Source organism: Mytilus galloprovincialis, chromosome 9, assembly GCF_965363235.1.
Source record: "Mytilus galloprovincialis chromosome 9, xbMytGall1.hap1.1, whole genome shotgun sequence".
Taxonomy (NCBI): Eukaryota; Metazoa; Mollusca; class Bivalvia; order Mytilida; family Mytilidae; genus Mytilus; species Mytilus galloprovincialis.
In genome coordinates, this window is record NC_134846.1 from 42,412,280 (window position 1) to 42,434,214 (window position 21,935).

General features: G+C 30.8%; 1 protein-coding gene across 1 annotated transcript in view; it reads left to right on the forward strand.

Annotated features, from left to right (window-relative positions):
• The first annotated feature begins 5 nt into the window (after positions 1 to 5).
• The window catches only part of LOC143045031 (intraflagellar transport protein 70A-like), a 57,262-nt gene continuing 35,332 nt past the window's right edge, over positions 6 to 21,935 (forward strand). Inside the window, exons 1-6 of the mRNA XM_076217316.1 lie at positions 6 to 131; positions 5,126 to 5,191; positions 7,984 to 8,193; positions 9,701 to 9,757; positions 15,222 to 15,290; positions 16,002 to 16,173. Coding sequence (XP_076073431.1) covers positions 78 to 131; positions 5,126 to 5,191; positions 7,984 to 8,193; positions 9,701 to 9,757; positions 15,222 to 15,290; positions 16,002 to 16,173 — 628 coding nt within the window. The 5' untranslated portion in view covers positions 6 to 77. The remainder of the gene's footprint in view (positions 132 to 5,125; positions 5,192 to 7,983; positions 8,194 to 9,700; positions 9,758 to 15,221; positions 15,291 to 16,001; positions 16,174 to 21,935) is intronic.

Genomic DNA, 21,935 nt, shown 5'->3' on the forward strand with positions numbered 1-21,935 from the left:
TTTGGATTAAGCGTCTCTGAGATTGAGACTTACATTCCAATCTTGAGTTTGAGTTAGTTTACATTGGATACAGGAACATGGCTCATCTTCAGTTAAAAGAAGGCGAATATACCTCAACAATTTATGGATTGGTAAATCTTTGCCTCATTGTTAATACATTCAGTTTTTCCGAGTAAAATTTATAGTTTATCATCAGTATTTATATTGTTTTTTTCTTCTTAAGGTTCATGTGGACCCTATGGCTAAAATGGCCGTATTTTCACCTCAAAATTTACTCTGAGTACAGACAAATCTGTGCATCTGTAAAATATTTCAGACATAGCATGCCCTACATAAATAAATTTCAAATATGTTTTGTGTTTTTAGAAAAATAAAAACTTAACAGGATTTTGCCGTGCACTTTTTTTCATTCCTCCAGAAGGTGCCAAAATAAACTAAGTTGGGAAACAGGTTTGAAAACTTCCCCACAGGTAATTATTGAAGTGAGCTGTTTTGTTTGACATGGACATGAGATGAACATTAGATACCTGACAATAGTTGGTTATTTAAACTGTGTACCTGAGTGGACCATATCAAGGTAAACTCAACTGTTTGTTTATTTTATCATCTTCTGCAGGGACGAAAAAAAGTGTACGGTAAAATTCAGTTAAGTTGTGAATTTTCTAAATCATACAAAGCATTTGAATTCTATTTATCTAGGGCATGCTATGCCTTAAAACCTCTCAAAATGCACAGGTTTGCCTGTACTCAGATTAAATTTTGAGGTGAAAATACGGCCATTTTAGCCATAGGGTCCACATGAACCTTCAGATGGCATTTCTGCAACCCCCACTTCCCATATTGATATTTAGGTATTCAGTCTGTTGACTTCCTCTTACGCTTACTAGATTACAAGCTTGTTTAGCATGTTTAGATAGCACCTGTACGGCTCTCTTACTGTAGGAGTGCTTGTCTAATACATGTATTAGTATTTGAGTATCATCGTGTAATGTGTTTTCGTACTAATAACAATTTTCACTGCTTACGGTTTTTACTGTTGAGTTTTTATTTAGGTGTTTACTCAGATTTAAAAAGCATGTCCTGTAGATTGATTTTAGGTATCTAGTTTTTTTGTCAATGATTTCTACGATTTTTTTACTGTTTCCGATTACTTTGCGATTTTTGTATGTCAAAAAAACGGCGTCATATGTTTTCGTATGAAATAAAAATTGGATTAGTACACGGACAGGAAATGACTACAAAATCCGGAAATAATTTTTTTCTAAAGTCGTGGTTCTGGTGATCGCTTGAATCATAAAAATAGTTATTAAATACTTTTCAGTACTAAAAATTACTAGTAAATAGTGTAAGGTTGGTGTTTCGTGTGATGAAATTTTTAGATTTTGATTAATTTTCAGATTGGCACCTGGTATATCAAGTTGTAGTGGTGTTGTTGTTCTAAATATAGAAACAGAAAAACATGCCACAATGTACGCGTATGCAGTCGAAACCGACGAAATGTGGTTGATACGAAAACATATGACATACGAAAACATATGACACGACGATATGTATCTGCTACAAATTGTATGGAAAATCATAATGTTCTCTTCTTCCTTATATTTTCGGACGATTTAAAACAAAACGGATATTGCATGAATCTGATTCTGTAAAAATATATGATAAACAGAATAATACATGGGAAATCTTTATCGCATGGACATGAAAAGTGTTTATTTTATATAATCTTTTGTATCAACATGATCAATAATTCAGTCTAGGAGAAAATATATTTATACTGTTTGTCAATGTTTGTACTGTTATGAAATTTTTATAGAGGAAAAACATTTCCTTAAGGGAAATTTGATGTTCAGAAATTTCCTTAGAGGAAATTTGAAGAACAATGTTTCGGGAACTTTTATAGCTGACTATGCGGTATGGGCTTTGCTCATTGTTGAAGGCCCTACGGTGACCTGTAGTTGTTAATGTTTGTGTCATTTTGGTCTTTTGTGGATAGTTGTCTCATTGGCAATCATACCACATCTTCTTTTTTGCTGGTTTGTCATGTTTGTACAAAATACATTTTTTTTTCTAAAATAAAATGCAGTTTTCAAAATTTATGATTAAATATAAAAAGTTAAGACTGTTTTCATCTTCATGTATCAAGGATGTATAAAAAAAATTTGTCAATGAAATATTGAATAGTTGGATTTTGAACAACCATTTTATATAAGAACCCTGCTAATTTTAACTCGATGGTTTGTAATTAAAACGGCCAAAAAAACACATGACAGTCATATGTCTTGAAGATCCGGTGTCTGACTTGCAAAAAACATATCTGGACTTTATTTTAACCCTTCAGAATTTTTTTCCACAACTATTCTAGTGATGCGTATTTTTGACATTAAATAAAAATGGCTAAATAGGTCAGTTTTATTTAATTTGTTCTAACGTCTTTAAAAAGCGACGTTGAATATGTTTTAAATATATCAAGTTGTAGTGGTGTTGTTGTTCTAAATATAGAAACAGAAAAACATGCCACAATGTACGCGTATGCAGTCGAAACCGACGAAATGTGGTTGATACGAAAACATATGACATACGAAAACATATGACACGACGATATGTATCTGCTACAAATTGTATTGCCCATGGTTCTGAATCAACTGCTTTAACTACCCTTAACATTAATATAGACAAACTAGTTAATTTGATTATAATCAGGTTTCCCTATTAGCAACTTTTTTATGATTAATGGATATTGAGAAACATTTATAAGAAAATGAAGACCAACAAATGCATATGATCTTAATTAGTATACATGTATTAAAATATCTGTAAAAAAAATATACGATGGCATACATGTAAATCATGTAAATGCTGAATTTACAGTGTCATAGTGTATTAATTTGCTTGAATTTATTAAAATTAAAAATAACCATGATAACTTAGATAATAAAATTAAGCTTTTTTTTTTTTTTTTTATCTCAATTGAATTAATTAAAAAATATAGAAATATGATAAAATTATTAGCAATTATTTATATAATTAAAAATTGTTTGAATAATATGAGTAAATTACAATAATCTTTTGTTTATTTTCACAAGTATAGTAATTATGATGATTATTTTTACTGGTTTTTAATTGATTTCACAATTATCCTCTATAATCTTTTTGAGTTCATTTAATCTCCCTTTAAACTTCAATATACAGTACTGTATCTAATTTTGCTTAAATTTCATTTTCATTACACACCTTAAAGTACAATCAACAATACAACTACAATACTGGTATATAAGTAATATACCAGTATTGTTGTTTTTAAAAAAAAAATTACAATACTGGTACAAAATTTTTATACCAGTATTGTGGACAATACTGGTATACCAGTATTGCGATCACCAACTACAGGAGATCCGACATTGCTATGTACATATATGTACATGTACAATGTATGAGAGTGCCATGAAATGGGCTGAATAAAAATAATTATTTAAACTTCTGTTAATTATTGCAATTGAAATAAGTATTCAAGAAATAAACACTAACTTGTCTTGTACCAGAGAGTTTGGATAAAGTTATAAGGGGGTCTCATTGGGGGGTTAACGTTCTGGTCCAGGATCCTGATTACTGTTTTGTCAGATTCCTGTATCCCGCTTACACAATAAACGTAAGCAATTCTCATTTTTTTTGGTAATTTCCTGTGTCCTGCTAGACTTTATTTCCCAATTTCACGGCACAATAATTTGACTTTCAGGTACATGTACAAATGTATCACGCTTACAAAAAATCGGCAATCCTGCATCACACTTAGACCCCAATCAGACCCACTTATAAGGTGCAAAAAAATATGGAGATCATGCATTTTTGTGTATATACCTGTACATATACATATATGCACATGTTCATTATAAATACATTGTATATATACATGCTGGCATGTCAGTTAACTGCTAGTAGTCTGTTGTTATTTATGTATTATTGTCATTTTGTTTATTTTCTTTGGTTACATCTTCTGACATCAGACTCGGATTTCTCTTGAACTGAATTTTGATGTGCGTATTGTTATGCGTTTACTTTTCTACATTGGTTAGAGGTATAGGGGGAGGGTTGAGATCTCACAAACATGTTTAACCCCGCCGCATTTTTGGGCCTGTCCCAAGTCAGGAGCCTCTGGCCTTTGTTAGTCTTGTATTATTTTAATTTTAGTTTCTTGTGTACAATTTGGAAATTGGTATGGCGTTCATTATCACTGGACTAGTATATATTTGTTTAGGGGCCAGCTGAAGGACGCCTCCGGGTGCGGGAATTTCTTGCTACATTGAAGACCTGTTGGTGACCCTCTGCTGTTGTTTTTTATTTGGTCGGGTTGTTGTCTCTTTGACACATTCCCCATTTCCATTCTCAATTTTATGTATCAACATGATCAATGTCATCTCTTACCTTTGCAAATTTAACTTGTAACTAAAGCTTACTTTTCCAACTCATACTTTTCATGCTTTTTACCAGCTTGTACATGTACCTAATTTTTAGATATCATATATGAAGTATTTATTATCTATCATAAAAATAAAATAGAAATTGTACGTTAAAGAATTACATAAATTATAACATGTATAATAAGTTATATTTTGTATCTAAAACATTCACAATTGTTTTCAATTCAAGGTTAATAAAAGGCAGTTAGTTATGGCAGTACTTTGAATCATTAGTATTAGGAATTAAATTGCCAACAGTGTGACTCGTGAGTGGGGTAGTGATTTTAAGACTACTTAAGGTCAATGATCAATGATGATATTTGGCTTGAAATTATATTAAATATATGATAATGGAATTAGAATTGCTCATTTTGTTGGAAATTATATACATGTAGATGTATGGCCTTTGTCCCCTAAGTCATGTTCTGTTGACTTTGAAACATTTGGCTTAGTTTTCATTATAAAGTTTGTTATCATGGTAATTGGGTTAGTTTAAGTGGAACAACTGATGGAAAGTCAATGATTATTGATATTTCGTATGCACTAGTACAAGTTGTTTTAACATTTTAAAGAATTTTTCAAGGGCAGAAGGGTAGTTGTACATTTTACAGTACATTTGTATATCCATGCAACTTAAATAAAAAGTATTAATTCCTTCTATTTTACAGGTAAAAGATCAAAGGTACAATGATGCAGTCCAGATTCTTAATAATCAACTACAAAGTCATCAGAAAGTAAGTATTGAGTGTGCAGTGGTTGAAATTAATTGAAGTCAGTTGAAATGTTGAATGTCAAATAGCTGTCTTGTTTTTAAAAAATGCACCTTTTTTGTTAATTTGCATTGCAGTACATGAATTATATGTACATGTATTAGGAATTAAATTGCAAGTAAATATGAATTCACCGACATTCCAACTGACTTCATTTTTAGAAAATGACATCTGTAAATAACACAAACGTTTAGCTACTTCTCTACAAGCAGAACCAAATACAATGAAAGTCCCAACTACATTGTACATGTATGTACTGGTTTCCGAATTTGAAGCTATACAAAAAACCTTACAAATATAGATTTATTTCATCTTCAAGCCATTGTTTCACTACTAAATTGTCTATTCTACTTACTAGTACACTTGGTACAATAAAAAACCTGATAATAAATTGTTCAAATAAGGCCTTTGAAAATAGTGGAGTTAATTACTTTTGGAGTGTCAAAAACTCGTTGGAAGTACTTGATAAATTGCATGCATACAGTATATTGGTGATTTTGAATCTGTTCAAAGTTTTGATTTTTCTACCCTATATACCACTTTGCCTCATATTCTCATTAAGAAAAAAATCACATCTCTAATTAACTGGGCATTTAAAAAGTCATACTGCGAGAACATATGTTCAAACTCTTTTAGGTCATTTTTTAGTAGCAATAAACAAAAGAACTATGTCAATTGGACATGCTTTGATACTATACATGTATATGTGTTGAATTTTTACTTGAAAACATTTTTGTTCACTTTGGAGATTCCGTATATCTTCAAGTTATTGGAATTTCAATGGGGACTAACTGTGCACCACTTATTGCAGACCTGTTTTTGAATTGTTATGAGTTACAATTTATGACTTAATTAGCAAAGACCCATCAAAACAACATTTGATACAAAAATTTAACAATACTTTTCAATATTTGGATGATACATGTATATTCATTTTTTTGGCTCTCAATAATGACGACTTCAGTACGTATACTAAAGAAATTTATCCTGTTAAACTTACTTATGATAAAGCTAATACTATCAATGATCACTGCCCTTTCCTCGATCTTGATATCTATACATTAATGGGAAGCTTAACACAAAAATTTATGATAAAAGAGATGATTTTTCATTTCCTATCGTTATTATTATCTATATTTAGATGGTGACGTTCCCTTGTCACCATCTTATGGTGTTTATATATCTCAACTTGTACGATTTGCTTGTGTATGAAACAACGTATTAGATTTTAGCGAGAGAAATTTATGTATTACTGAAAAATTATTACACCAGGATTTTTCGATATCAAAAACTAGTCAAAACATTTACTAAATTTTATCATCGGTATAAGGAAATAATTCGTAAATATATGGTGATAGTCTTTACAAAGCACAAAAATGTCAGTATTCACCTCAAAAGCTTACAAAACCTTAAAACAGACTTATTAAGAAGGGATATAGTTACGATACTGTTGTCAGGTCATTAAAGATTGCATATTTTGGCTTGTCAGATAAGAAATCGATGAAACAAAAGGAAATTTTACCAAAACGGCACAAGGGTTTTTCAGAAAACGGTGTCAGGGCAGAAGCGCATGGCTGAGGGCACACAGGGCGCGGCTTAAGGCACCCAGGGCGTGGCGCCCTTCTAATTTGGGCTAACGAGACCACTGATACTAAACCCCTAACAGGAGGGATTGTGCATGATATTCATATGAGGAAGACATAATTTTTCGAACAGTTTAATTGAGGTCTGGAGCTGGCATGTCAGTGAACTGCTAGTAGTCTGTTGTTATTTATGTATTATTGTCATTTTATTTATTTTCTTTTGTTACATCTTCTGACATAGGACTCAGACTTCTCTTGAACTGAATTTTAATGTGCGTATTGTTATGCGTTTACTTTTCTACATTGGCTGGAGGTATAGGGGGGGTTGAGATCTCATAAACATATTTAACCCCGCCATAATTTTGCGCCTATCCCAAGTCAGGAGCCATTGGCCTCTGTTAGTCTTGTATGATTTTTAATTTAAGTTTCTTGTGTATAATTCGGAGTTTAGTATAACGTCCATTATCACTGTACTACATTTACTAGTATACATTTTTTAAGGGCCAGCTGAAGGACCCCTCCGGGTGCAGGAGTTTCTCGCTACATTGAAGACCGATTTGTGGCCTGGCTGTTGTCTGCTCCATGCTCGGGTTGTTGTCGCTTTGACACATTCCCCATTTCCTTTCTCAGTTTTATGCAATAAATTAGATGTTTAACCTGCTGCTAAAGCATAATGGTAATGAATTAATAAAATCAAAGGTGATCAGTTGGTTGGTTGGCTAAGGCAGAATGAGCAAGTGGTTTCAGCATTAAAAAACAACATTGTTTTTGCTGATTTTTTGAAAGGTCGGATGATGAAGTGATAATCAAGTTCAAGTCTTTTTGTCCCTAACTGATGATCCTCAATCTCATAATTTATGAATCAAATTTTATATATACAGTGTAAAATTGAGAATGGAAATGGGGAATGTGTCAAAGAGACAACAATCCGCCCAAATAAAAAACAACAGCAGAGGGTCACCAACAGGTCTTCAATGTAGCGAGAAATTCCTGCACCTGGAGGCGTCCTTCAGCTGGCCCCTAAACAAATATATACTAGTCCAGTGATAATGAACGCCATACTAATTTAGTCCAGTGATAATGAACGCCATACTAATTTAGTCCAGTGATAATGAACGCCATACTAAGTGATATACCCCAAAAATTAAGCTAATCATATGTTATATTTTTCAGTCTAGAGCAGCCTTGTCCTTGTTGGGATACTGCTATTTCCAGATGCAGGATTTTGTTAATGCCTCAGATTGCTATGAACAGCTGAGTATAATGCACCCAGAAGTTGACGATTATAAACTGTATTATTCCCAGTCCCTCCACAAGGCTTGTTTGTATCAGGAGGCAATGAAAGTTGCTTGTCAAATAGACAACCCAGAGTACCAAGGAAAGGTAAGATTTCATAAATATCATTTCTGTATTTCATGACATCAGTTTTTAGAACACCAACTTTTAATACAGTAAATATAAGTTTGATTAACATAATTTCCATACCCTATAATAATCTTTTAATACATGTATGTTGATTTTGGATGTCATTTAAATGTTTTATGTTCAAACTTGATTCCTGCATCATTGTATATTGTGCCCTAGCTGGCCTTCATGTTTCAATCATCTGTCTTATTCAAACTTACCTACAGAAATGTATTAATTTATATCTTTTATCCAGAGACATGAAAAGCATCCCTATTAAGATTATCCTCCCTTTGCTAAAAGAAATGACATAGATTTTAATGCCAAACAAATGCACTAAAAAAATTGTCTTTTACCAAATACTTTCATTTTGACTAAGCAATAATAATCAAAATCAAACAAAATTTCACTCAATTATATGTACAATGTATAACTTTTCCTAATAGAAACATACAATTTTTTTCTCCTAGTTCAGTTGTAAATAACAAAATTCTTTGATGTTAAAAGTATAAAAATCACATTGGTCTTCAATGTTGAAATATTTTGAAAATGTGTAAGGAAAAATAATAATTTGAATGGAATTGATATAGACGTAATTTTATTCACAAAGGATTCCAAAGCAATAGCTAAAAAGAAGCTTATGGTGAGGTTCTTTAGATTTCCAGTTGTTTCTAATTGTTATATTTCATTGTTTGTTTGTTTGTTTAAATATTTAAAGTACCATTTATAATCATGATAATTGTTAAATTAATATGATTAAAATACAGGTCATATGCCCATGCCAAACTTACAAGGAGCTGACAATGCTATGTTCAACATCCTGTTTAAAAGGAACTGGCTTTAGTGATCATTTGGTTTTGTTGTAATGACACACACCTACAAAAATTAATAGTCAGGCATTTCAATGGCTTATGTGATAACTGCTAGAACAGAAAGTAGAATGAAGTGTTGTCAGATCATTGTAAGCAAAACTTGGACACAGGCAATTGTCAGATTAATTGTTAGATATACATTTTGTAAGTGTTTTATGCAAGAAAGAATTGTCATTATTACCTATGTTAAATTATTAAAGTTTGCAACACATGCCAAATTGCAATGAAGACCAAGCAATGAGAAACACACAGTATCATCACTAAGTATGCTTTATTATGATTGTAGCTGTAGCAGCAAATATGTATAACGCTTTTGATACTATTTCAGAAAGCACACAATTGTGTATTTTTTGGTTTCAAATTTTTCAAAAGTGAACATGTCTTTAATGGATGATTTGATACTTCTTTTCATTGTTTAATTGTTTAAAATGGAGTATTTTTTGGCTTAAATCCTAATCCATCATCATCATCAATTTACTAATCCATGTTTGCATACTTGAAAATTAAATAGAGAAAAGAGTTTATTTTTCTTCATCCACCTCTTATCTCTTCCTTTCCAAACAAACGGAAAGTTATTAATGTATTTTTAAAAATTTCTATTTTGACATTTTCAGATCACTAAATTACAAGCTGCTATTAAATATGGCGAGGAAGATTTACCTGGAGCTAAGGTGAGTTCAATTATTCATGTTATTGGTATCTTAAAGATTTGTGTGGCTTTCCTCCAAAATTCCTTGCAGTGATATGAAAAATTCTACACGTTTTGGATTATAATAACTTACAAAATAGATGGGAAATAGAACCAAAGACATGCAAACATGCTGTATATATATTGTGTTTTTCAAGTACTATAACCAATACATCAACTATATTTGGTAAATGGAATGAATGTTACATGTACATGTTGGTCTTGCCAGTATCATCTGACCTTGACATCATTTTTATATGTTATACGCTCCTTTTAAGGACAGTAATGTTATTCAGTCACATCTGTTTTTCTGTTACATTGTGACATGGGAGATAACTCAGAAAGGAAATCTTGAAATAATAATCAAAATGCAAATGTCAAGCATTAGAACTTGAAATAGATATGCACATGTGACAATATCAATTCATAAAAAAATAAGATTCTTTAAAGTGTTTGGCACTTCTTTCTAAATTTATTGATATTGTCCAGTTGTCCATGAAACAAATGAGTAAATGAGAAAAATATTTTTTTTTAAATTCAACAAAAGAGGTCAAAGTTCACCATTGGAGTTATAAGTCATCTTTATTAAGTTTCATTCATATTCATTAGTCATCATTAGTCCATTGATAAGTATAAGTTTTACTAGAATCCAATGGTAGCAGACCTCAGTAGTAGTAGAAACTTGGCAGTATATATAGCTGTCTGTTTTAAGCTGAAAAGAATGTGAGGTGCTTAAGATTTTTTTCATGGCAAATACTAGAATGTGATCAATTTATGTTTATATGTTAGGGATTCATATTTTGGTCAAAACAATAAATAGATAGAAAGTGAAATTTAAAAATTTCAAAGTTTGCCTTTACAACAATATTTTGAAATTTGTTTAAACCCTGTGTTATATGGGAAATAACCCTGTTCTAACCTACTTAGATGTTTACACATTCTTGTAATATTGCCTGAGGATTACTATAATGATCAGCTGATCATGTAAATAAAGAAAAAACTATGTTACCTTGCAAGGCCTATGACTGAGTGTGGTTGAATGAAAAGTGTAAACATATTACATGTCATTGCAAGAGACTGTAAATAATGTTTTAATTTTTAATTTACATGTATCTAATTTTATAAACATATTACATGTATATCATAATTATTCTATTAGATATGGTCTGTGAATATATAAAGAAAAACATACAAACAAAAATGATTCATTGCTATAGATATCATGCAATTTTATGTTGTTATGTATTTTTTAAAATCTTATATTCTGCACTTCTGTCTTACCTGTTTTTGCTTTGGATAATTGTCTTATTATTGAATGACCAGTGTGGCTGTATGTAAAATTCTGTGTCCCATTGTAATATATCTACTTAATTGTTTTTAAATAATCACATCTGATACATTTGTATATTTTAAAAATTTCATGAGAATTATTTTTGTGGTCTCTTTTTTGCCACGCCTGCATTTTTTGGTTCATATAGTTTAAATGTAGGAGTTGTTAAAAGCATATATCTAGTTCACTCAGTTACTTTTGACAGAACTTTTTACATTAAATCTAGTTTGATTAAGGTAAATTTGTCTACTAATTTTGGGCTCCTTAGAGAGGATTTTGTTTAATGGTCACATCTTGTTTTCTGGAACATTTAGATATGGGAGATAACTCTAGGTTAAATTTTATAATGAAAAACAAAATGAAGCTTTACTGCAAAGGATCTTTGAAGTTGCAAGTATGGAGATGAATTTGGAGAAATGACTTAAAAAATAAAATTACGTTTTTTTTAAAAAGGGGCATGCTTGTGAAAAAGCATGGAATAATTTCTGAGCTGCAGTTTAACTTATGATTTCTGTTAGTATATATATGTGTGATGTTAAAAAAAATATCTAATGAAATAAAAAATTTGAACAAAAGAGGTCAAAGTTCACCATTGGATAAGTCTTCATTAACTTCAAGCTTCATTAGTCCATACATAAGTATAAGTTTAACCAGAATCCAATGGTAGCAGACCTCGGTAGAGCAAGAAACTTGGCAGTATATATAGCTGTCTATTTTAAGGTGAGAAAAAAACACAGGTACAAACAGAATTTTTTTTGGCAAATACTTAAATATAATTATTCAAGCTTTTGTGTATAAGATTAAGATTTTGGTCAAAGTAGTTATTAGATAAAAAGTGAAATTTTAAAATTGTAAAAGTAAACATTTACAACAATATAAAAGAAACAAGTTAAAGCCATGTGTTGCATGGGAAATAACCCTGTTCAATTTACATGTTGATATGTTTAACATTCTTGTTGTATTGCCTGGGGGTTATGATCAGCATATTAAATAAACAACACTGTTCCAACTACATGTTCCCATTCAAATGCATTGATGGTCCAAAAAATTCATGAAAATGGTACATGTACTACTATATATTATATTCTTAAAAAAAAGTTATGTGATAAATGAATTTCATTTTAATTTGTTTCAAAATCAAATTGTCTAGCTAGTTTAAAAAGAGAATGAATACTTGCAATACTTTCCTGAGTGCAGCCTGATATGACTGCAGAGTTTGAACCCAGACCAGTTGGAGCAAGTTTTGATACATTATTCAAGTTTGATACTGTCTCAATTTGGATTACAATCAAATTTTTTACATAATATAGATTTCTGACACAAAATCAATTATGGGGTCAAAGGTCTTTAAAATTTGAAATGGGACATTTAATTTAACTACGGTAGTATGGTCTGATATTCCAAATCTTATAACATGCTTAGATTCAGCATATAAAAAGACCACAAAAAAAAATGATTTTAGTTGAAACCAAACAATGTTTGGACCCGTCAAACCTTAGTATGCGATTGGACTAATTTGAAAACAGGGTCCAAAATAAAAAATCTAACTGCACAATAAGATACTGCATATCATAGAGCTGCTAAAATTCAATTTTTTTTATGAATTCAAACAAAGTTTTGTTTGTTGGGACTAGGACCTTTATCTAGACCATGGCATTAAAAAATTGGGGCCCAATATCCAAATTACTTATACAAGATGAGAACCCCCCCAAAATTAAAGACTTTAAATTAATCCCATTGAAATAAGTTTAAAGATTTGTATTATTTTCAATTGAAGATTTCTTGCTATTGAACATTTGGAAAATGTAAAATCAGTCATGCATCTTCCTATATCTATATAAAAAAAAGTAGATGTGGCATGATTGCCAATGAGACAACTCTCCACAAGAGATCAAAATGACACAGAAATTAACAACTATAGGTCACCGTACGACCTTCAACAATGAGCAAAGCCAATACTGCACAGTCAGCTATAAAAGTCTCCTAATGTTTTCATACCTGGAAAGGGGCATATTCTTTTTAATAGATAATAGGGGTGATATGATTGCCAATGAGACAACTATCCATTGAGGGAAAAAGATTTTAACAGTCAGAGGTCATTTTATGGCCTCCAACAATGAGAGCAAAACCCATGCTTATTATAAAGTAATTAAGCTTTAATGGACCCAGGATTGCAAATTCTTTTAATTTAGCAAAACTTTGACATAAGGATCTTCAGAATCAAGAAAATACAGCCAATTGCATTGAGTGTGTAAGTAAAGTTAATACCTTTGGTTAGCTTGCTTTCTAGCTAAACCATGAAGTTTTTATTAGGAAGGTATGCTACCCTCATTTCAAAGTAGCCTATTTCTACAAACAGATAGATTGGTTATCTGTCGGACTATTCTACTCTTGAAGGAGGTTTATAGTTTACCTAACCTAAATATGACTTCACAGTTCAGCTAGCAAGCAAACTAACCAAAGATATAACCTTTACCTACAGACTCAATGCAATCAGCTGTAACTTGGAATGTTGTTCATATTTACAACACTTTAATGCTGAAACTACAACAATTAAGTGCAGTAAGTTTTACATCATTAAAGATAATTCATAGTTCAGCATCTGTTTACAAATTACATGTTACTTGTCAAAAAATTATGTCACGTCCCGCTGATTAACTGTTAAACACAAACTTATGTTTTACAATCATTTACTGATTTGGTATTGAGAAAAATAAATCTATAAGCCAAATTACAAAAAATCATATATTGAGGCATCTAACAATGCAAAAGGTATTAAAAGTAATTAAGAAAAATAATAAAACATTTCTAACTATTTCTCAAATAGCAAAAGAGGTCAAAGTTCACCATTGGATTGTATAGTAGTCATATTTTTCTTATTATATAGTATACTTAGTTACTTTTTCATATTTTCTTAGTAGTAAGTCATTTTCATTTTTTCTTAGTATTCATTACTTAGTGTAAGTTTAATCCAATGGCAGCAGACCTCACATGTACTGATGTTGGATTCGTTTATATAGCAGGAGAAATGCAACACTTTACGTCTGCTGGTGAAGATTATTAACTACTTGTGCAAATAACTTTGATTGGGATATTCATTGAAATATTAAATTTGGGAGAATTATTAATATTTTTCATTGAAGTTTTGAGTAAAATTTTATTCCAGTAAAATCTTTTGGAATCTGAATTATTTTGATATTTAAGATTGGTGCATTGTATGGGGAAATAACTCATATGATTAAGAAATACATGTATAGAAAGATGAAGAGGCAAAATAAACTTATTATATATCATCTGCTGCCAATGTGTAATTAGCTGTGAAAAAGCCATTTCATATTGATATTTTATATTCATCTACTCCATTGAGTGCATTCACATCATGTATATATCTTCTAACTGTAAGATTTTTTATAAGAAATGTTTTATGATGTACATGCAGACGCATGAGTCATATTGTGTCATATGTAAATAATTATTGACAAACTTCCATATGAACCTGGAAAGTAATACATTAATTTCAAAGTATGTATCTATTAACTTGAATTATTTAAACTTAGTTAGGCTTCTTATCTAAATAATACAAAAAATAATGCCGTAGACTCATCTGATTCTTTAATAGTAAGAAGTTCAGTTACTCAACAAATCTAGAATCACTAGAAATAGAGAACTCTTTTATGGAATTACTGTGTTAGATGAGGGGCAATGGCCTCCACATTTTAGTCATACTCCTACATATGTGCCAGACCACATTGTGATTGTACATGTACTCATACACTCCTACATATGTGCCTGACCACATTGTGATTGTACCTGTACTCATACATTACTCCCAGAGCAACTGAGATCACCCCCAGTGTTTGTTGGGAATCATGTTCCTCAGTATATAGTTTTCCCTATGTCTTGTTTTGTATATAATTACTGGTGTGTGTCTTTTGATCAATTTGCATTTTTTTGTTATGGTGTTGCCAGTTTGTTTTTGCTGTATGAGTTTGACTTCCCTTTCACACGTTAATTTTTAGCAATTCTGTGATGAAATCTTATGAATTACCCAAGAATTTTATCATAATCTTTTCTGAAGGTATGAAGTTTATTAAATCCTGAACTTTATACATTTTAGAGTTTGGTAGAGCAATGTCCAGCAGATGATCCAGATACAGAAATCAACCTTGGATGCCTCTTGTTTAAGGTAATGTATGATGCATAACCATTACTTATATTATCTTGGAATGTCCAGATTAAAAATAATATATAGTCATATATTCATATATTTAAATAAGCATAGTTTTGGAAAGATTTTTTTTTTTGCATTTTAATGTAAAGAATGCAAAAATATAAGAGTTTGAAAATAAAGGACACACCAAACCTTACTTATATCCTAGCAAATTTACAAGAGAGTAACTTAAAATATATTATTTAAAACATTCCAGTGTCTTATAATCATTTCATACGCTATATCTTTATTTATATACACTTAGTATCTGTCTTTTATAGAGGGGGGACAGGACCTTTTTCGGGACGTTGGAATAGGATGTTATTAAGCTCGGGATTTCGGGATTGACCCTTTCGGGATCCGGGAATTCTTTTTTCGAATTTCAGGATGTCGGGATTTCAATTTCTTTAAATTCTGGACCTCAGGATTTCATGTATCTAAGCCTGGGATTTAGAGATCAGGACCCATCCGATACCCCCTGATGGTTACAGTGCTTTTCTCCTTTCGTTCTTATACTTAGTCAATAGATTAATATGATTATGAATTTGGTTCTGAAATTAACATGTTTATGATACAAATTTCTTTTTCCTCTTTGGAATTAAATGCTTTTGATATAGACCATTTTAGTTTTGTACATTTGTATATGAATCTTTGCTCTAATTTATTATATAACAAATACAATTTTAGGATGGAAGATATGAAGAAGCTTGTTCCAAGTTTACTACAGCCATGCAGATACTGGGATACAAAGCTGATCTATCCTATAACATAGCTCTATGTCACTACATGTTGAAACAATATGCTCCTGCACTTAAACATATTGCTGATATCATTGAGAGGGGTATTAGAGAACATCCAGGTAAAAGTTTATCTGCAAACGTTATGTGTGCACTGTTATTTTTATTAGCCAAAGTCTTCAAAAATATTTATGTGTTTCATTAAAAAAAAGAATTGATAAGGCTGTTGGCCAGATAATTATAACAATACTTGATAATATTTATATAAAAAAGTGAAATATTGGAAATTTTAACAAAAGAGGTCAAAGTTCACCATTGGAGAGTAAGTCAACATAAAGTTTCCATATTAAATCAGTTCAGTAAGTAACAGAAATCCAATGGCAGCAGACCTCACTGAATTAGGAGGCTGAGGAGTATAAATAGTAAGCAATTCACCATGAATAACTGATTGATGGTATAATCTATGAATCAAACTGGCAATTATCAATTCAATGATTGATGGAAGTAAAAGAGAAAAATGTCATTTTGTGCTAAAAGAGATTTTGAATTTATTTATACATTATTATTTATTTTTATTGAAAAGTAAACTTTTTATATTAATTTTCAAATATTACAGAAAATATGGGAGATAACTGCACATCTTTCCTTATTACTATACTTTAGTTGTATTAATCAATAATGATGAGATTTATAGAACAGGTGTAATGTTATATCATTCAACAAAGAAAATGTTTCTGATACAATTATTGATCTTAAAAATCTTAAATGAAAAAAAAAGCAAAACTAATGAACAATTAATACTGTTATTGATTTTTGGCATTTTGACAAAAGTATGTTAAGTATTTATCATCATGCATGCTGAGCATGCATGCCGAGTACAATAAAATAAATAAGGTTTACAAGTGTGGATGTGTAAATGTTCAGAGAGATGTCAATAGGCTGCAAATAAAGCATTTACATTAAAGAACCTATTAGGTCCGAGTACACAGTTATCGTCCTTTGATTTTCGTTGTCCACAAATATAGTCCTTAGTGTGGACAGTGTGTAACTTGCCAATTTTTGTTATACCCCTTCCAAATTTATTTCTCCATGTTTTATGCCTCATATAGCAAGTTGGGGGGTGAAATGACACTGTAAACAAATTTGGGTCATAAATATTAATGTAAAGTAGTGATTAGGTCCAGCTGAAAAAGGTCAAAAATTAGCACTTCAGAAGCTGTCAAAAGATTTCAAGACCCCCTTAACATGAAATTGTCCATATTTTGAGTTAGAGCTGATGAAATTTTCTATAATTTTGATATAATTTGTCCCAAAAGTAGTACAACCCACTGTAAAAATATTATTGAGAAAGCGCAGGTGGGATTTTTTTACAGTGAGTTGACTGTTAGTGTTGCACTCCACCAATTGCAACTCATTCAAAATTTTGACCAAATTGCAATTTGTTTTTTAAAATCAAATTGTTCAACTGGTCAGAAATTTGAACCAACTGCTGTAGAAAACCACAGCCAAGTCATGAAAGTGCAAGGTGATAAAATAAAACATACTTACAATCCAATAAGACTTTAACTCCACTATTTAATGATGTTGTGACAAAATTAGTTTATCAGTTTGTATAGTTATATTATATTCATTTCCATGCTGAAGGGGAACTGTTTATTTTGAATTGCTATTAAATTGTCCAAACTAAGCTTTCATATAGTTTTTCTTTCTAAAAGTATTCTATATTTATAAGAATCAGATATCATTTTAAATAAAACATCATATATTCAGTATGTTATTGCTAAGTTTTCAGGGGAGATAACCTAAAATATTATTCCTTTGAATAAAGACTTTTTGAAAGAAAAGTTATTATCTCCCCCATGGAAACTTCCTACAAACATATATTGCAATTTTACACATATTTTACTGAATATGAAATGTTTTAATTCACATAATGTCCGATTCTTATAAATATAGAATACTTTTAGAAAGAAAAACTATATGAAAGCTTAGTTTGGACAATTTAATAGCAATTCAAAATAAACAATAATTTTCATTATGTGAATTAAAACATTTCATATTCAGTAAAATATGTGTAAAATTGCAATATATGTTTGTAGGAAGTTTCCATGGGGGAGATAATAACTTTTCTTTCAAAAAGTCTTTATTCAAAGGAATAATATTTTAGGTTATCTCCCCTGAAAACTTAGCAATAGCATATTGTTATTTCACACATATTTTACTGAATATATGATGTTTTATTTAAAATGATATCTGATTCTTATAAATATAGAATACTTTTAGAAATAAAAACTATATGAAAGCTTAGTTTGGACAATTTTATAGCAATTCAAAATAAACAGTTCCTCTTCAGCATGGAAATGACTATAATATAACTATACAAACTGATAAACTAATTCTTATTCATATTTCGCCTTCGGTCTCAAGTAATGAATTAGCTTAACTTCTCTATGAGGGGTGAAGCTTACATATAATATCTCTGTTTAAAGAAACAAACTATACCCATAGCTGGCCAGTGACCTTGACCCTAGTATATAAGCACCTGTTCCATAATAACTTGTCATTATTTTTCTAGAGGGGTGAAGTGAACACTTCACTTGAATTCTTTTTAGTTATTTTATTTTTATCTTAAATTTGGGAGAGAGTTACTAAAGTTACATTAACTTGTCTACGATGTACGACAAGTTCTAATGTTATTTTGTTATTTAGAAATAATACTTCCTCAATTGTCTACGATGTATGACAAGTGTTGATGGAAATGAATTTAAAAATTTCTTGTCTACGATGTATGACAAGTGTTCATGGAAATTAATTAAATATTTTATTGTCTACGATGTATGACAATTTTATATATTCATTAAGTTTTTGCCTTAGTACACTACGATGTACGGCACATTTGTTACTTAATTCATACTCCTGTTTGTTAAACAGGTAGATTTTTAAAAGTATTTCTATTCACCTGAAGGTCGTGAGTACTCTTCACAATTTACACGTGTTTTACCTGCACAGGTACACATTTTTGTATTACAATGGCTGAATTTGTTTATGCAAATGTATTGTTTTTGCAAGATGTTTAGAATGATGTTTTAGAAATTAAAGATGATAAATTTAATAGGAAAACAAGAGGTATTTTGAATAAATCCTCTTCTTAAACAGTTATAAAACCTAGTAGTTTTATAAAAGATCATAATGGCATGGCAATTGGAAATAATTGACAAAGCAACAGAACCTGTAAAAAGTAAGTTTTTAAATCTAGTGCTACTTGTATAGCTTCAAAATCTACTTGATTTGTGAATGTTTCTCACGAAAGTGCTGTTGAGTTTTAAGATAGGCATGTATATTGATACATTGACTCATTATTATTAATGTAGTAAAGAACCTGTATGAATCATGAGGTTTGAGACAGTTTTACTGCCTTCAACTCAAGCAGAGTTTGTAGAGAAACCTGCTGCTATATTTGATTTTTGCCATTAGAGGCTTACTTTAATGAAGATTTAGTTCTATATTTTGATCTGAACTACTGAAATGATACTGTGTGTGTACCTCCTTTTGGAGTTTGTGCCATGGCTGATGATAGTCCAGTCGGAGTTGAATTTGATTCATCTTTTGATCCTGCATTAAGGTTTTCAGAAGCCTTTAAGGCTTCTATTAGTGAGATTAATGGTCCATTATCTCATCCTGTTTGTTGAACAGTTTAATCATGATTTTGCTTTGAAAATCCCAAAATTGTAAATATTACTACCATGTCAGCAACAGGAAAATATAAAGTTCATAGAGGTAATACTATCACACTGAGAACTGTGACAATCCTAGTGTGTCGAGGATAAATAAAAAATCGAAATGGCACTGCCTAGACAGGCCCACTCTGTGGTTTCAAAGATGCAGGAAACCCAGAGATACTTTATTAAGGGGTTGATCATCACCCCTATTGTTGAGTTGGCTATTTCTTGTTGTAAGAATGGGCCATTGGATCTTGATAGTACAAGGATTTTATTGTAAAATTCTATTTGTTTGTTTGACCATGGGTTTCTGGTTAGACCCATAGGAGATGCTCAGAAATATTTAGATGATAAAACTTATTTGTAATTCTGTTGTGATAGTTGCTTTATCACGTTTCTAGTTATGATTGCATGAAGCAAACTTAGTGTTTATACAAAGATTCTGAAGCAAATTCTAGATTCCTTGGAAGAGGTTCCAGGTCTAGCAATTAATTTACTCCCAGCTGTTATGGGAAAGGCAATATCAGTTTTTTAACTGCAGAGGCTCTGTTGGTCAACAGGGCGACTATACTAGTAGGCAATTCCCTTCATTGAGAGGGAGAGGGTTTCAAAAAGGGAACAGGGAATCTCGAAGAGGTCACATTTCTCAACCAGTTGCTATATATACAGTATAGATAACTTAAATATTATGATTTGGAAAATGTTACTAATGATCTATTGATATTAGATTTAATAAGAAATGGTTATAAAATTATTTTTAATGATGTACCACAAGGTTCATCATTTTTGAATTAAATACATTTCACCTTTCATAAGGATGAATTAATTTCAGAAGTCCAAAAATTGATAGCTAAGGGAGCTATTTAAGAGGTTGATCGATCAATGGAAAATCAGTTTATTTCCTATATTTTCTTAGTTCCTAAGAAAGATTGGTCTTCAAGGCCTGAATCTATTTGATAAATTCAAACATACTTAGCTTGTTGCTAATCAGCATTTGGAGCAGGACCATTTATCTTTTGTTTAGAATTAAATTTTTAGGATAAATATCTATATATTTATAGAGAGAGAGCTAACATCTATAGATCACACAGATGCATATTTAAGTTTCATTTATGATTATATCACATTTTCCTGATTCATGTGGAAAAGACAATGATATGATATTTATGTTTTTGTTTTGGATTGGCTTCTGTATCAAGAGTTTTTACTAAGGTTTTAAAACCTGTCTATGTATTTATGAAATAATGTCACTTGAAGTATATACATGCTATAGTTTATACATTGATGATTCTTTTATTATGGATCAGAGTTTAGATGATTGTATTGTGAATACAGAAGAAGTGGTGCAAATGCTTGATAAGCTGTGCTTCGGAAGAAATTTTGAGAAGTTGGTACTCATTTCTTGGAAGCACATTGTTTTCCTTTGTCTCATTATTGATACTGAGCTATTTAAGTTTTTTCTGACAGATGAGAAATGGTAATATTATCTCCCTTGGGAAATTCTTCTTAAATAGAATTGTGTAACTGTATTATAGATGATTTACATCATATATTGGTTTTGTGACGAATGCTTTTAATGCAGTATCTGTGGGAATGTTACATTGCAGAAACATGGCGAGAAATAATGTTGAAACACTGTAGAGTTGTTACAGTATTTATTTTCATCAATACATGTAGGTGAATTTTTTTTTGTTTTTTTTTTAACATTTTAAAATCAGAAATTAAAAATTTGATTTATAGACCCATCCAAATAAGTTTTTGGATTGGACCAGATTCCTCATAAGAAGGATTTGGGATCCAAATTTGAAGAAAATGTTTCTGTTGGTAGATGGAGCTTCTTTAAGAGTATGCGCTCATTTCATATAGATTTCATAGTATTGTTGGCTATATTTTTCTTTTGGAGAAAAAAGTTTTAGTCACAGAGAGTTATACAATCAGAAAATACATTTTCAGTAGCTTTTATTATGCAATAGGAGGTAAAACCTCGTTGTCACTTAACATGCTTACTACAAATATTTCATTATTTGGGCTTGGTGTTCAAGAAAGAACATTTTTATCACAGCTCTTTATATTCCTGGTAAGAAAATTTTGATGCTTATCATATGGTTAAAAAATTTACAGATTCAAAAGGATGGCAATTGAAAGAAGATATATTTGTTTCGTTG